This window comes from Passer domesticus, chromosome 14 (genome assembly GCF_036417665.1).
Source record: "Passer domesticus isolate bPasDom1 chromosome 14, bPasDom1.hap1, whole genome shotgun sequence".
NCBI lineage: Eukaryota > Metazoa > Chordata > Aves > Passeriformes > Passeridae > Passer > Passer domesticus.
In genome coordinates, this window is record NC_087487.1 from 17,623,069 (window position 1) to 17,638,021 (window position 14,953).

At 49.7% G+C, this 14,953-nt stretch overlaps 1 protein-coding gene across 4 annotated transcripts in view; it reads left to right on the forward strand.

The window, feature by feature from the left end:
- Nucleotides 1-13,613, forward strand: part of LRRK1 (leucine rich repeat kinase 1) — a 74,694-nt gene extending 61,081 nt beyond the window's left edge. For all 4 annotated transcript variants that reach the window (XM_064389673.1, XM_064389672.1, XM_064389674.1 and 1 more), the window contains 6 exons: nucleotides 572-723; nucleotides 2,290-2,407; nucleotides 3,690-3,806; nucleotides 8,818-9,653; nucleotides 10,202-10,303; nucleotides 12,204-13,613. In XM_064389673.1, the coding sequence (XP_064245743.1) occupies nucleotides 572-723; nucleotides 2,290-2,407; nucleotides 3,690-3,806; nucleotides 8,818-9,653; nucleotides 10,202-10,303; nucleotides 12,204-12,381 (1,503 nt within the window). In that variant the 3' untranslated portion in view covers nucleotides 12,382-13,613. The remainder of the gene's footprint in view (nucleotides 1-571; nucleotides 724-2,289; nucleotides 2,408-3,689; nucleotides 3,807-8,817; nucleotides 9,654-10,201; nucleotides 10,304-12,203) is intronic.
- The last annotated feature ends 1,340 nt before the right edge of the window (nucleotides 13,614-14,953 follow it).

Genomic DNA, 14,953 nt, shown 5'->3' on the forward strand with positions numbered 1-14,953 from the left:
TTGAAGGTCCCTTGATGTTGATGGCAGTTAGGCTGCTGATTTCACCAGGGCAAGACATTGCCCATAATTTCTAGAAACAACTTCAGTGTCATGCTGTGAGTGTGACTACAAGACTTCAAAATCCCCAAGATTATAAATGGAGGTATGAGGAAGAAAAAGCTTCAAAGTGCAAGAAAAGGATTGTGCTGCATTACATTCTTCATTAATTTCAGTTGGTATTTTAGAGCTGTTGTCTTTCAAACAAAGGTCAGCCTGACTCTCAAACATCTCTACACTGTCATGCAATAGGTCAGCTTCCAAAATTCATAAGCCTGAAGAAATGAATCAGTAAAATGTGTAAGAGAATGACAGACTAAGCTTTAATAAATAATCACAGAATCAGAAAATGGTTTGGGTTGGAAGGAATCTTAAATATAATCCAGTTCCAGAGACACCCAGCCCATGCTTGTGCTTGGGATTGACCCAATCCAGGTGCAAGACCTTGTGCTGGGCTTTGTTGAGCCTCCTGTTTATTGTGGTTCTCCTGTTTCATCTTGTGTGACATGTCTTTCTCTTTTCCTTCCCCCCTCAGCGTCCCCTGGCCATCTCTGTGGTGGGGCAGATGAAAGATCCAACCTTTGCAACGTTTATGTACCTGCTGCCCTGTGGGAAGCAATCTTCCTTCTTCTGCTCCCCGGGGCAGGAGTACACGGTGGTGTTCTGGGATGGGAAGGAGGACACCAGGTGAGACAGCTCACATTAGCAATTCCTTTTTTTTTTTTCCTTTTTAACTAAAAAATCCTTCAGCATCTTCGCTTCTGCCTCTGGGAGGGAGGTAAAGAAGGTGAAAGTGAACTTGGATGAAAGCCAAGAATACAGTGAACACTGTTTTCCCAAACTCTTTTAATTGGGAACAGTGGTTGCTTTATAAAGGATATTTAATGAGCTTAACTCTGCTTCAGTTAATATGGGGAGAAGATTAGGGCAGTGTAATGATTCACACACACAGGATGAAGCATTTGCACATGAGAACAGACGTGTTCTGCCTTTCCTAATGAGGCCATTTAACACTAAACCTTTCCTAATTGAGGCTGCAGTTCCATCTCTCTTCTGCAAAGCAATTAAGCACATGCTTAAATCCTATTGCAATCATCGGGAGTTAACCACATGCCTGGAGCTGTGTGTGCATCCAAGTGTGCACTGCCAGTAAAATGTGTTCTGGACTCAAGGCATGTGCTTAAAATGTTATTAAATTGTGACTGAGGTGATGGCATTTTGCTCAGCCACATGTGACCTGCAGCTAGTTAGGTTCATTTTTATGGATGCTGCTGATTTTTATAGCCTCAGTCTTATTTGGAAACATTCACAAACTGATCTGAATTTTATATTAATGTGTTCATTATTTGTAACCATTAAGCTAATGGGGGAGGCACGTGATTTGTTGCTGAACTATTTGCTTTGCCTCTTGTGGTCCCTGGTCAGTTGTTCAGTGCAGGCAGTGTAACTTTTCCTGCTGATCTGGTGAAGCACATGGCACTCCCAGAGGTATTTTGAATGTATGGATGTTGTCCAAATATTCACAGCAATATATCTCAGTGAATGTGCTTCCTGACTGGACAATCCACTTGCTGGAGACTGCTGAATAACAAGTTTACTCACATGTGACAGATTTCAGGATGTGTAATTGCTTGTGCCACAGTTGGTAAAACATCTGGGACTCACAGATGTGGTTGTGAATATCCAGTTATTGTTCAAACATCCAAACCCAATAAACTTCCCCAAACAAACAAAATCCTTTTAGCTACAAAAACCTACTAATTAGTCATATTTATAAATAATTTTATTAGGTTACTGGTCTTTGCTCTGTAGAATCATGCTCCTCTGTTTATGTACTGGAATAATAATGAAGCCAGATACCAGCGAGGCAGTGAACTTGGAGAGCAGCTATTCCCTAGAGAACCTAATGGGCAAGATGGGCTGAGACTTCCCAGCTATTAATTACTGCTGTTGAGCTGGATCTGTTTGTCCCACAGCTCAATTACAGGAACAGACCACATACATCCTCCTAACCCTGTGCAAAGTCAGAGAGCTGAGTGTAAATCTTCACAGAAGCAATTGCACATCTGCCCCTGAGGAAGAGCCACGGCACACCTTTCTTTTCCTTCAAATGAGGAATTTACAGTTTGGAAGGGTGTAGATCCTTGCAGCATCATCCACATCTGGGCAGTTGTGTCATGGCTTGGCCACAAGTCCCTCGGCCCCGTGCAGGAGGAATGTTGGCTGTCTGAAATTGTTGCTTGTTCCCTTCAGGAACTACACGGTGGTGAACCTGGAGAAGGGAGTCATGGAAGTGCAGAGGATGAGCTGCCCAGGAATGAAGCTGTGCTGCCAACTCAAGTTTCAGAATGCCCTGTGGGCAGCCACGGAGGTGAGCATTGCCTGTGCCCCCTCGAGAGGGGCCTCGTTAGGGCCGACACTAACGAAGAGAAAGGGCCTGTTAAATTAGTAAAGCCAAGAGTGTGTGAGACAAAGGGTGTCTCAGATGAGCAGTGACTTTGCATCTGCTGTCTCCAGGTGTTTTGTTTCTTACCTGACACACAGCTCCAGACTGTGCCTCCCAGAGCCTGCAGCAGCCGTGGGAACCTCGGCTTCCCGAGGGGAAACTGGGCTGGAGCAATCTGTGCCCAGGGGTTCATCTGGGAAATGTCCTTATCTGTGGGTGATAAAGGGAGGCAGGGACAGAAAACATGCATTTAAGGGTGGGGTTTTGACAGAGGCCTGAGGGATTTGAAGGTTGGTGGGAAATGGGTACCCGAGTTCTGTGTTTGCCATGGAAAATTGCAGCTAAAGAGATAAGAGTGAGACAGGATGGCTGATTTATCCCCCAGAGCCCCTGCCCACCCATCAAAAAGGGCTGTTAAGTATCAGCCAGCTCTGACACAATCATTTCACACAAAACAAAGAAAAAACAGCCAAAAAAATTAAACATACCTGAAGTTCAGTGTTTTAGAGTGGGGGGGAAAAGGGCCACACTTGCTGAGTAAATCATTTGTGTTGGCTATTTCACTCTGCCCTGGCATGGATGCTATGAGTATAGCATTTTTTTTCTCCTCATAAGAAAATAAGATATTTTGACTTTTTCTGTTCTCACATAGAGGTAAAGCTCAAATACTCTTTCATTTTTTTTTAAAAATAAGAAGAAGTATAGAAAAAGTAAAGTTCAAAGATTTTAAAGTATTCTATTTCCACCTTTTGGATCAGAACAAAAAGTTTGCTGGTTCCCCAACTGGGTGCTCTTGGTCAGTCTAGTAGATTTAGGAGGTGTGGGACAGGTGTGATTCCACATAAAATGAAATGTCCCTTAAATGGACAGATTAATGCAATACAACATGCTTCAATTGTTTGGGATTTTTGGACTCAGGGCTGTCAGATGCTGCTTTCGGATGTGGTGATAAAATCCCTACACTGGTGATTTTTGGTGACTTTTGGATAGTGCTTATATTGTCCACAGCTCATTCTGGGGCATGCAGCACCTGCTTTCTACCCACATGCCAAAGGTTCTCCCTGAAGAACAGAAATTTACTCTCTGGGTATCAAAAAATACAAATAAAACCCAGTTTTGGAACCAATTAGATCTTGCTCAGGTATCAAGACATGAAAAGCAGGGGGGTGGTTTGCATTTTTATAGAGTTTTGTGTGCTCTTTCACAGGACCAGAAGATTTCTGTGTATGGATTGCAGGGCATGTGTCCCTTGAAGACTCCACTGAAGGGTTTAGACACTCCTGCCACTGTGAGCTGCTTCCTGGTGATTCCTCTTGTCAAAAGGGTAAGGAATAACCCAAAGGGGAAGGGCAGTAGTGAGACTCTGCTGCTGGGCCAAGCTGCCACTCTCAGCTGCTGCTGAAGGACTTTGCAATTCCCAGGAACATTTTGGCACTGCAAGGAGAAGGTTTCCAGGTCTTTCTGCCTCTGCCAGAGGACAGAGGTATGGGCAAGAACCTGAGTCAGGGGACCAAAGCTGGCACTTCCAAACCTGCTGGGAAAATAGTCAAAACAGATCAAATTCCTCGGCAAGGAAGTTTTCCAGCTGGGTTTCCACTTCACTGGAACACAAGGTTTAGCCTGATCAAGCAAAGTGGAGAAGACATGAAACAATAATTAGAATGGAGATTTGTTAAGTGCTAATGCAGGACGTGGGCACATCCGGCCTCTTGTACCCACTGTTTTCCTGGGCTGTGTGCTGTCATTTGTGTGCACAGTCATCCTTAAATGTTATCTGGGCTCAGCCACACTCCTGTTTTGGTTTTGAATGAGAACACTTAGATAATACAGCTGGTTTGGGTAATGCTCTTATGGGTAACATGGATAGTTACTCTTATGGGCATTAAAACAAGTTATATGTTATCTGCCTAGCCCTGGAGCTGCCACCATCCCGTTTCTGGCAGGAGAAATCTGACCTGGCTGCCTATTGTGGGCAAGCCTTGGGAGATGTATAAAAACTGTTTTCCACCTAAATTACCTCCGGTTTGCTTACAGCCACCTCAAGTGAAAACATGTAATTATGTTCCAACATTACTGGTAGCTGTGTAGTCTTTGCAAATGCCAGCAGACAGGGATGTGTCTGAGAGCTCAGCACAGGGCAGCTCTCAGGGCTGCTGGTTTGTACCAGGCCTGTCCTGAGCCTCTGTCCATTTCTGGCTCTTCTGCTGGGATTGCTGAGTCTGAGGCTGATGGTTTGTGTAAGGTGTGCTGCTGCACTTCCAAACATGGTGTAAGTAGGGCTAAAGTAGGGCATTGATATAAAGCTGGCACAGGGCTGGATTTCTCTGCATCTCTTGGCTTTCCTTGGCTCCCGGACCTGCAGCGTTTGTCCGCCGTGGAGTTTCATTTCTGGTGCGTGGGGCAAATTTCTTCTTCATGCTGGCTGAGGTTCCATCCAGGACAGTCGAAGGAGCCTTTTGCTTTCAGCTTTTCCACTGTCACACAGCTTGCAAAGCCATTCCTCAGGGGTTACGAGTGGCTTTATGTCTCCTGGTTTCTATTTCCAGTTTGTGGCTTGCCTAGAAAATGTCATAAATAATGCCAGGCCCTACAATAGCAATATTGAGTCTAGACACCTCCCTTCCTCCCCCGACCCTACCCAACCTTCCAGAAATCCACCTCCCTTCAGCTCACTCCTTCTTAGTTTATTGGACTTACTTTTTCCTCTCTCCTTTCTATGAATGAGTTTGGCAGTGAAATGGCCAGAGCAGCAGCCTGGGGATGTGCAGACCAGGCTGGCAAGAACTAAACCAGCCAGTTCTTCCAAAAAACCTGTGTGGAAAGCTTACACTTGTCACACTCACTGCCTGGCCAGCAAGCTCTATCAGAGTTATCACAGTCACTGCTGTCCAGTGGAGAAGAGAATTGCATCTCCCTGGGAAGAAAGTCTTTAGCTGGTGAGATGTGAGGTAACTTTTAGTCAGAGAATTGCCGAGGGATGTTGCTGGGAAGGGGAATTCTTTACGACTGCCTTGGGAAGGCTGATCCAAAAGAAATAGTTTCCAAAACTTGGTTTCTCTTCCAAAGGAAGCATCATGGAAATTTGAAAGCAGGCAAGAGGGGCCCACAATCTGAAACTCACCCGCCAAGGAAAAGTCTTGTACAATTTAAGCTTTTTGTTGCATGCTTTTTGTCACCAGGATGATTCTTTTTGGTAAACAATACAATTTTCAGAAGAAAAAGGAAAACAAATTAGCAAATGAGCAGGTTAAAAAGGGCAAACCAAGACACATTCTGCCTTGGTTTGCAGCTTTCTTACAAAGAGATGTGGAGGGAGAGAGAAACCTGAATGGGGGCAAATCTTCGGCCCTGCGCAGAAACCTGGAACATGTGGAAACAAAAGCTGCATTTAAAGGCTGCAGCCAGCAGTGCCAGACCCAGTGGGGACAAGAGGAGGAGGAGGAGGTGACCAGGCCATGGTGCAGGATTTTCTGCCATTCCTGCTGACCTGCTGGCAGTGGGACAGGACGTCTGGAGCCGGCTCATCCCCGCGCAGCGCGGCGCGGCACGGCCCCGCTCGGGGCCTTCCTCCTGGCACGGCGGGGCTGCTGGCAGCACGGGGCCTTCAAATGCAGTTTTGTTGCTCTGTGTTTTTGTTGGCTCCTCCTGGAGCCCAAATGTTGAAAATGAATTCTGAGAAAGTTACTTAAGGTTTCTGGAGGCTGCAGCCCTGCCTGCCTTCGGTGGCTGCTGGAATACCCTGATCAGGGGGGTTCTGCCTCACCAGCACTGGATGAAATCTGGCAAGAATTAATTGTGGCATCTGTGGGGAGGTGGTTTTTGACATGGTCTTATGCAGAATTGGTCACTCCCTCAGCTCAGTCTTGTGAGGGATGGCAGGGCAAGGGCATTTCTCAGCATTTGGATTCCTGCTCCTTGTTTCTTATCTCTCTGAGATAACAGCAGTGGCTGGATAGAAACAGGTCCTGATAGCCAAGACAGAAAGCAATAAATACCCCAGTGGAAAAAACACCTTCCAAATTTGCTTCCACCATTGTTCCATCCCAGACAGGCCAGGATTTGGCATTGGTATTACTGGTAACACCAGGAGAGAGTCAGTGACCCACTTGTGCCTTGTTATGGTGCTGACTGCTCAGTGCCAGGGAAATTTGGCCTGTGGAACCCAAAAGGGAATAGGGATTCTGTTCTGTAGTAGCTGACACTAATCAAGGAATTCAAAATAATTTTTTGTGAAGACTATGCTTGGATAATTCAGCATTATCAAATCAAATGAGACAAAATTATAATCTCTGAAGATTTTAATAGTGTCCTGTGTCACACTATGAGAAGTTCAGGTTGACATGCCCACATTACAGTTAATGTCTGATGTTCCCATTTCAATTTAAATTTTCCATTTCTAGTAAGAAATGCCTCTTGCACGGGGTCCTTCAGACTGAAAAAGTTGGACCATTTTTTACCAGAGAAATGTGTGCTGTTCTGCTTTGTTTTATTCAGTTTTAAGTAATTGAACTCCGTTCCAAAGAAAAAGTAACCCAAAACCCAGCTTGTGCAAAGCATTGTGCCATGATCCAACCTCCTGATGCAACTCCTTGGCAAAGCCACTTCCAGGAGCCTTTGCACCAGATCCACATGGCAGCAGGAACATGGCACTGAGCACTGCAGGTCGTTGGGGTTTCTTTTAATTAGTGGTTAGAGAATTGGGACTGGACTGAGTTAGTCCAAGCCCCATTTCACAACTTTCCACTTGCTTTCCTAGTTTTTCCCATTACAGTAAAATTCTGCTGTGATTTGGATTACTCATAGGGGCTCAGTGCTCTCTTGGTTTTACTCATACTTGGTGAGCAGAGAGTGTCTCTTTGTCCAGGACTCAAAACGAGCCTTGCAAGCAGAGCTGTCAATTAAATAACACTTACCCTGCACTACCTGCCCCTCAATAGCTGGGGCAAGGCAGTATACTGATTTTTCTGTGGATTTACAGCCTGAGAACTATTGCCTGGGCCTGGGAGAATCAAGATCCCTGGAAGGGCAACAGGGATGCTTTAATTTAATTTTTGCATTCCCAGCAAAGGGTGACTCTGGGCCCTCAGCCCATCTCACTGGCATCCTGGTCATGCCAAAGGCAGGCACTGTGGAGAGGCTGGGGAGGGCTGAGGTTGTGTCAGTTCTGTGCTGCTCTGTCTGGTTCTGTTTGGTTAGCTGTGCTTAGTCCAGGCAGCAAAGAAGTGCTGGGTAAAATGGTCTTTTTTTAGGATTTATTGCTCCGCAGGGAGGAAATAGAAAGGCCTTTGAGGTAAGTATTGTTTTATCTGCTTCACAGATGGGGGAGTTTCTGGTAGAGGCCCAAGGTCACGGGAAGTTTTGTTCCCAAGAGATCAATTTCCCAGCCTGTTTAACAGCATTTTGCCCCGCTGGGATGAGCTGGAGGAGTTGCTGAGCCATGGCCTTCTCAGCAGCTCCTGCTCCTGGGACACGAGGGATGCATGGCCATGGAGCTGGAGCTGTGTCCAGCACATCTGTACATTTAGGGACAGGTTTTTACCCACCTGCAGAATTGTTCATGGCACTTGGCAGGTGCTTTGCTGAACTGCTGCTGCTTCTGTGCCCTCGGCTGGGATGTCTGAGCTGCCAGGGATCCCAGACCCAGAGCACATCCCTGAGAGGGGCAGAGCTCTCAGAGCAGCAGACTCTGGATGTGGAGCAATCACTGGATGCTCTTGTTTCTGAGAATATTGGCTCCCTCTTTCAATTTTTACTGCATTTCTTCCATTCCTCTCCTACCTACATTGATAGTAATAGCTTTACTCCTTTTTGGAAGTGAGCCGGGTTTCTACAGCTGGATTCCTGGGATCATGATGGCTGTCTCTGAACATACTTCAGCTTGAATTTGTTAACCTTCAGGGCAGCCTGCCAGGTCTGTCTGTCCGCCCTTGCCAGTAAAGAGAGAGGTAATACTGGGTGAAAGGAACGTGGCTCTGCAGCAGCTTCTAGGGAATGACTCCTCTTTATGTTGTGTTATCGCTGTTCTGGAGTAAGGTACTGGTGTTCTTGCAGAATGTGAGAAGCAGGCAGAGCTTCTGGGAATGAAATCTCTTCTATTACAGAGAAGTAAAGAAACAGGAAAAAATTCTTTGCTATGAGGATGGTAAGGTCCTGGAAGAGAGGGGTTGTGGACTCCCAGTCCCTGGAAGTGTTCAGGGCCACGTTGAATGGGGCTTGGAGCAGCCAGGTCTAGTGGAAAGTGTCCCTGCCCATGGCAGTGGAATGAGATGATCTTTTAGGTTCCTTCCAACCCAACCATTCTATAATTCCATGAAATTTTTCTCTCTTTCTCGCAGAACTCATATGTGGTGCTGGCTGGCTTGTCAGATGGACTGGTAGCCGTGTTTTCAGTGTCCCAGGGCCTGCCGGGGGACAACTGCTCCTACCTGTGCTCGCACACAGCCAACAGGTCCAAATTCAACATCCCCGACAGCGACCCGCGGCAGAACCCGTACCCGGTGAGGGCCATGGAGGTCACCAACAGCGGGGCCGAGGTGTGGTACAGCAACGGCCCCGGGCTGCTCGTCATCGACTGCGCCTCCATGGACATCAGCAGGAGGCTGGAGCCCTTCAGCCCGCCCTCCACCATTGCATCCATCGCCTGCAACTCCGAGTGCCACGGCGAGGAGGTGGTCTGGTGCCTGGACAGCCAAAGCAACTTCCTGGTGATGTACCACGCCAGCAGCTACCAGCTCTGCGCGCGCTACTTCTGCGGGGACTGCAGCCCCCTCAGGGACATGTTCACCATCCAGCAGCCCTCGGCTGCCATCCCGGCCACGGCCCCCATCGGCCACGGGGTGATGGAGAACAACCCTGCGGGGGACATGAGCATCCTGTACAGCCCAGACGTGGGCACCCAGATCCTGAACCACCAGGACTCGCTCACAGATTACTGCTCTGTGTCTTCCTACTCCTCCTCGCCTCCCAACGCGGTGACCCGCTGCCCCTCCAGCCTGCCCAGCTCGCCCACGAGCTCTTCCAGTGCACCCTTCTCCACGGATTTTGAGGAGTCTGAGAAATTCCACGAGCTGAAGGCTTCCCTGGACCACGATGCTTCGCCTGTGGGTGACAACACGGAACATCTCCAAGCAGTCAAGATTCTTCCTGTAAAAGACCTCATCTGGATCCCCAGGTAAGTGGGTCACTTACCCAGGCAACTTAGCCAAAATCCCTCCTGGCTGAACATGAGATTAACTCAAGCTAATTCAGCAGCTTTTGCATTCCCAGTATGATTCACCTGGCTAGAACATCAAGTTACCATTAAGAAATTCTGTTCCCAATATAATGGAACATGGATTTTTTTACGCCTTTTAACAGTGTGCAGTGTTGATTAGACTGGCCACGTGGAAGGCCTTGCTGGGTTGGTTTCAGCAGAATGAGAAGGGGGTGGTCAGACTCCAAGCTGTGTTTCCCCAGCTGGTGAGGAAACAAAGAGCAGCAGGCAGCCTCCTTGCTTGGACACAGCCCTGGCAAGTCCTGCTGCCTCCTGTGGAGCTGATGGGAACCTCTGGGAAGCTGAGTTAGCTTGTCACAGATCTCTCACTGCAGTGGGTTCAGGATGCCCCTGTGGCATCATAGTGCCCCTCCCCATGGCTGCAGGTGGGCATGGAGCAGAGAATGGATACCCAGCATGGATCTTCCTCAGCTGAGGATGTGACATCTCCCTCGTTTCTCTTCCAGGAGAGGAGGGGACATCATCGTTATCGGGCTGGAGAAGGAATCGGGCACCCAGCGGGGCAGAGTGATCGCGGTGCTGAAGGCGGGGGAGCTGGCTCCCTACGGGTGAGGCTGGCTGGGCACACCACTGCCCAGGGGCACAGCGGGGCTCTGCAGGCTCTCAGGGCTCTTGGGAACTTCCTCTTGGCTTCCAGCAGCTTCTGAGGAGTTCCCAGTGGGAGGACACAGTTGCTGGTTGCACATCAAGGCGTGTGCACGCTTAGAGCGCGGCAGACAGCGAGGAGAAGGCTCTGTGACTACAGCCTGGTCTCCAAAACCCACAGAGACTGAACACCCCATAATGACACAGACAGCACCGTGCACAATGTGATGGAGTTGGCCTGATCCTGCCTGGTGCTGGCTCCCTTTGCTCTGAGGGCACCTGGCAGAGGGTCAGAGCAGCTTGGCAGGCTCGGCCCCGCGCTCAGAACAAGAGGTGTATTTATGCCGAGCACGGCGCTTGTCTGTGGCTGCATTCACGTGGGCCAGGTTGATGTTCTGGCTCTAAATGAGCACCTTTGTGCTGTGGGCAGTGACAGGCCAGGGGACGGCTCCTGGAGCACAGGGGAGAGCAGTTATATACGTTAATTTAAAATGTTTCATACGGTGAAGGAGAGTCAAGGAAATAAATAGCTGCTGGAGAGGTGGGGGTGTTCCTGCTGATCACTTAAATACTGGTCTGGGATTGTACTATTTATGTCCAAACAAATGCAGGTTAAGCAGTGCTAAGGATTATAAATGATCGTTTATTACCACCAGGTGAACACAACAGGAGATCAAAGGCTCCTGCCATTCCCTCTACTCTGAGCTGAGTGTCTTTATCAGTTAGCTGGGAGGAGAGAATTCTCTTTATTGGTCACAGGTACTCTTAGGTTGGTTTTGCTAAACTCAGATTGAGTGTGGAGTTCTGGCAAAGTGATACCACATCTCACACCTGTCCTGCCCTGCTGGACCAGGCACCATGGCCATTGACCCTCCCTGTTTGAGCAGCAGGATAAAGAGCAGAGGGGAGGAGTGGGAAGGGGCTGCTCAAACGGCAGAGCAGGGAGGGGAGGAAAGGGAGGGGGCTTTGCAGGGGCAGTTTGTAATAAAAACCAGCTTCCAAGGACAGTCCTGTGGGCAGTGCTCCCAGCTGGGAAAACACTTTGGGATCAGCCTTCCCCATCTGCTATGGGAGTGATAGAAGGAGCCCAGTGAGGGCTGGACTCCTGTCCCTTGGGCCCTGCAAGGGAAAAGTGTCATTGTCTGCCCAGCCACCTCCCTCTGAGGTCCCTGCAGGGCCAGCTTCAACAGAGACCATGAAGGGAAGGACATACAGCACGGACCACAGGGGTCCCTGAGTGCTGCCACAGCTGTGCCTGCTGCTCTGGGCTCGGGGCTCAGAGCCTGAGCTGACACAGGCAGACTCCATCCCACTTCCATGCTTTATTCCAGGCTGTGGAAGCTCTCGACAGCCTGTCAGCTGTGTTATGATGGAGCTGTTCTGAAAATGCCCAGCTGGCAGCAGGAACAAGAGTCTGTGGATTTAGCAAATCAGGAGATTAGCAGCAACTTCAAATGCCATGGCAGACTTAAGCCCCCACCTGCATATTTAGGCACCTGAATCCCTTTAAAAACCTTTTCCCATGTCACTGAGCTGCTTGGTTTTGCTATGACACAGTTTCTGATCCCTCTCTTTGTTACATTCTCCTTGCTGAAGGATTTCCAGCTTATAAAAAGCTTGTGTAGCTGGAAGAGAAGCTCATGAGCCAGTGCTGCGCTCGCAGAGCTGCCCTTCCCTGCAGTGCCCTTCCCCGTAATGCCCTTCCCCGTAATGCCCTTCCCCGTAATGCCCTTCCCTGTAATGCCCTTCCCTGTAACATCCTTCCCTGTAGTGCCCTTCCCTGTAATGCCCTTCCCTGTAACATCCTTCCCTGTATTTCCCTTCCCTGTAATTCCCTTCCCTGCTCTCTGCTCCCTTCCCCAGGACGCTGGTGGACGCGGCTCTCGTAGCGAAGGACACGGTGGTGTGCTGCTTTGAGAATGACAACATGGAGAGGTGCCTGGCTGTCTGGAGGGGCTGGAGTGCCAGAGACTTTGACATTTTCTACCAGGCCTACGAGGAGCTGGGCAGGCTGGAGACCTGCATGCGCAAGAGAAGGTAGTGCCCGTGGCGCTGCACCGTCCTGGACTCGGAGACACGGCCCCCACCGGGGCTGGTGGGGGGACTGTGTGTATCTGGTTTGCTGCTAGAGAGCACCGTGGGGTTCCCAAAGCCCCACCAGGGCTTTTGGGGAATGAAGAAGCTGTGAGCAGGGCTGGGACAGGGCTGGGAGCTGGGCCAGCTCTCGGCTCCCTGCTCCGTCACACGCTCCCCTGCGCTGCTGAGAGCAAAGGTGGCTGCAGTTCTGCTCATCCCCTGATTTCCAGTTTGTTCTTCCCCGTTTTGAATTCCTTCCTCACCTTCAGCATGCCCTGGCTGCTGCTGCTGCTGTTGTTGTGTGTGTGTCAGCCAGGAGAGCTCCGTGGGCTCTGCCCTGGGTGTCTGAGCACGTTCCAGTCCCGGCTGCCTGCTGGCCGGCAGCATGGGCACCGTGGGCTGATTCACCCTGTTCCCAGGAGGAATGCATCTGCTGGAAACCCTGCACTGTGGGGCAGCTTCCCACCCCCCTGCAACTCCATTAGTTAGAGTGTGTGTCCTACTTCAGGTGTAGTTCTTGTGTAGAGGCACCCTGGTGTAGGAACCAGTGAGAAGCTGTGGCTGGCCACTGCATTTCTGGTTCCTAAAAGCTGTAGTGGTGCAGTGTTCCTGTGAGGGAGCCCAAAACAACCTGCCAGGAATGCTGCACCAGGAGTGAGTGAGCTGGCTCATGGCACTGCTACCTTGTCAATGGAGCTGATGGAAAACAAAGCCACTGGCTGTGACAGATATTCCTGATGGAAAAGAAGGGAGCCCCTGACCAGGAAGGTTTATAAGCTGTCTCTGCTCCACTCCTGTTTCTCTTGGGAAGTGCACTCTGGAGCAGCAGGAACACAATAAGCTCAGTTTGCCTGTGTATCTGTGCAGCTTCTGCCCACCACACCTTGTATTTTCTCTCCATTAGTGGCCTGGGATGCTGTATTGGCTCTAAATCCAATTGCACTTAATTACCCCAAGCATGTACAGCAGTGTAAAAAGTGCCCCCAGCTAAGCACCCTGTATAAAGATGTACAGTTTGAATTTTGGACCTTTCTTTTATTTTTTTTTTATCCCAAGAATCTCGTGTGAGCATCGGCAAGGCTGGCCAAGGCCGAACGGGCAGGTTAACCCTCTGGTTCACATTTCTGTTGCAGGCTGCTAAAATATCCTTCTTCAGAAACAGAATGTATCTTAAAATAAACTGATTCCTCCCCAGGATGACACTGCATTGGTGGTTTTTATTGGAAACCCAACTGGCACTGGGTGTTTGGGGGCTGCAGTGTGATTCAGGTGCTGGTTGTGATGAGCAGAGCTGGAATCAGGGCTGTGAGTACAGACTGTCTCCATTCCTGGCCTTGCCTGGAACTGTCACCCTGTGCCTCTCCAGCAGCTCATGATCAGGTATGGCAGCACCAAAAATTTCCCTCCCTTGCCAGGACATGCTCTCTGCCTTTGTCTCAGGGCTGTGGTGAGGTCTTATGGTCACCTTTTCCAGCTGCCAGATTCCTTTGACTTGCAGGAACTCTTCCTGTGATACCTGAAGCCCCAGCAGGAGCTATGAAGGGGCTCATTCTTTCATTCAGCCTTGCAGGTTTCCTTTGAGGAAACACCCTGGGGAACAACCACAGCAGTTCCTTATTGTCCCTCTTGACCAGCACACCTTGGGTGCTGTGCTGCAGTGCCCATGGGAGAAGCTGGAGCATCTCCCAAACCTTTGGTGGGCCCTGGCCAAGGTCTGGACACAAAAGGGCCTTTGTTCTGCTGGACACTGCTCTGTGCTGCACAGCACCCTGCCTGACACACCAGGACATCCCTGCTCCTTGCCAGGTGGGTCGGGGTGCTCAGCAGCGGAGGGAAGACAAGGGGGTGGCACCTGGGTTTCATGGGACCTGTGAGAGATGCTGCAGTGCTGGGTGTGTTCCCAAAACCTCCTGGGAGCAGGGGGTTGGTTCCCAAAAGCAGCTGAGAGCCTGAGTGTTGCTACCCTGGAATAAGAACAAAATCCCCCCCTTCAGCAGACCTGAAAACCTCATTAGCACAAGGCTCCATTAAGTGAGCACTGCACGTGCTGCAGGAATGATTCCCTGGGGGCAGAAATAAACAGACATTAAAAACAAAATTAAAACAACTCCCACCAGTTCAAACAGTTTGAGATTTCAGTGCTCCTTTCCATCTCTGCCACCAGCAAAGCCTGTTCTGATGGCAGGGACAGGTGAGGGGCATCGGGCATCCTGGGGGAAGGAATGGGCTCACAGCCAAAGCAGGAAAAGCCCCAGAGCCTGGGAACAAAGGGGCAGCACGAGCCCCAGGTGTGGCTCTGGGGGAGCTGCACCTATCACATCCTCACTTTTTTATTTCAGCTGATAAAAATAAGCCCAGGCAGGGCCCTGGCAGGGGTTGTTCCTTCAGCTGACTGAGGAGAGGCAAGAAAACAGCTTTGGGCTCAGTGCTGGGGGGAAATGGATGTGCTGGGATTGGATTAACCCCCAGCACCAGCAGTGGGTCCCAGGGGTGTTATTTACTCATCAAGGAAGGAAAGAAAGATGAACAGGACCTGC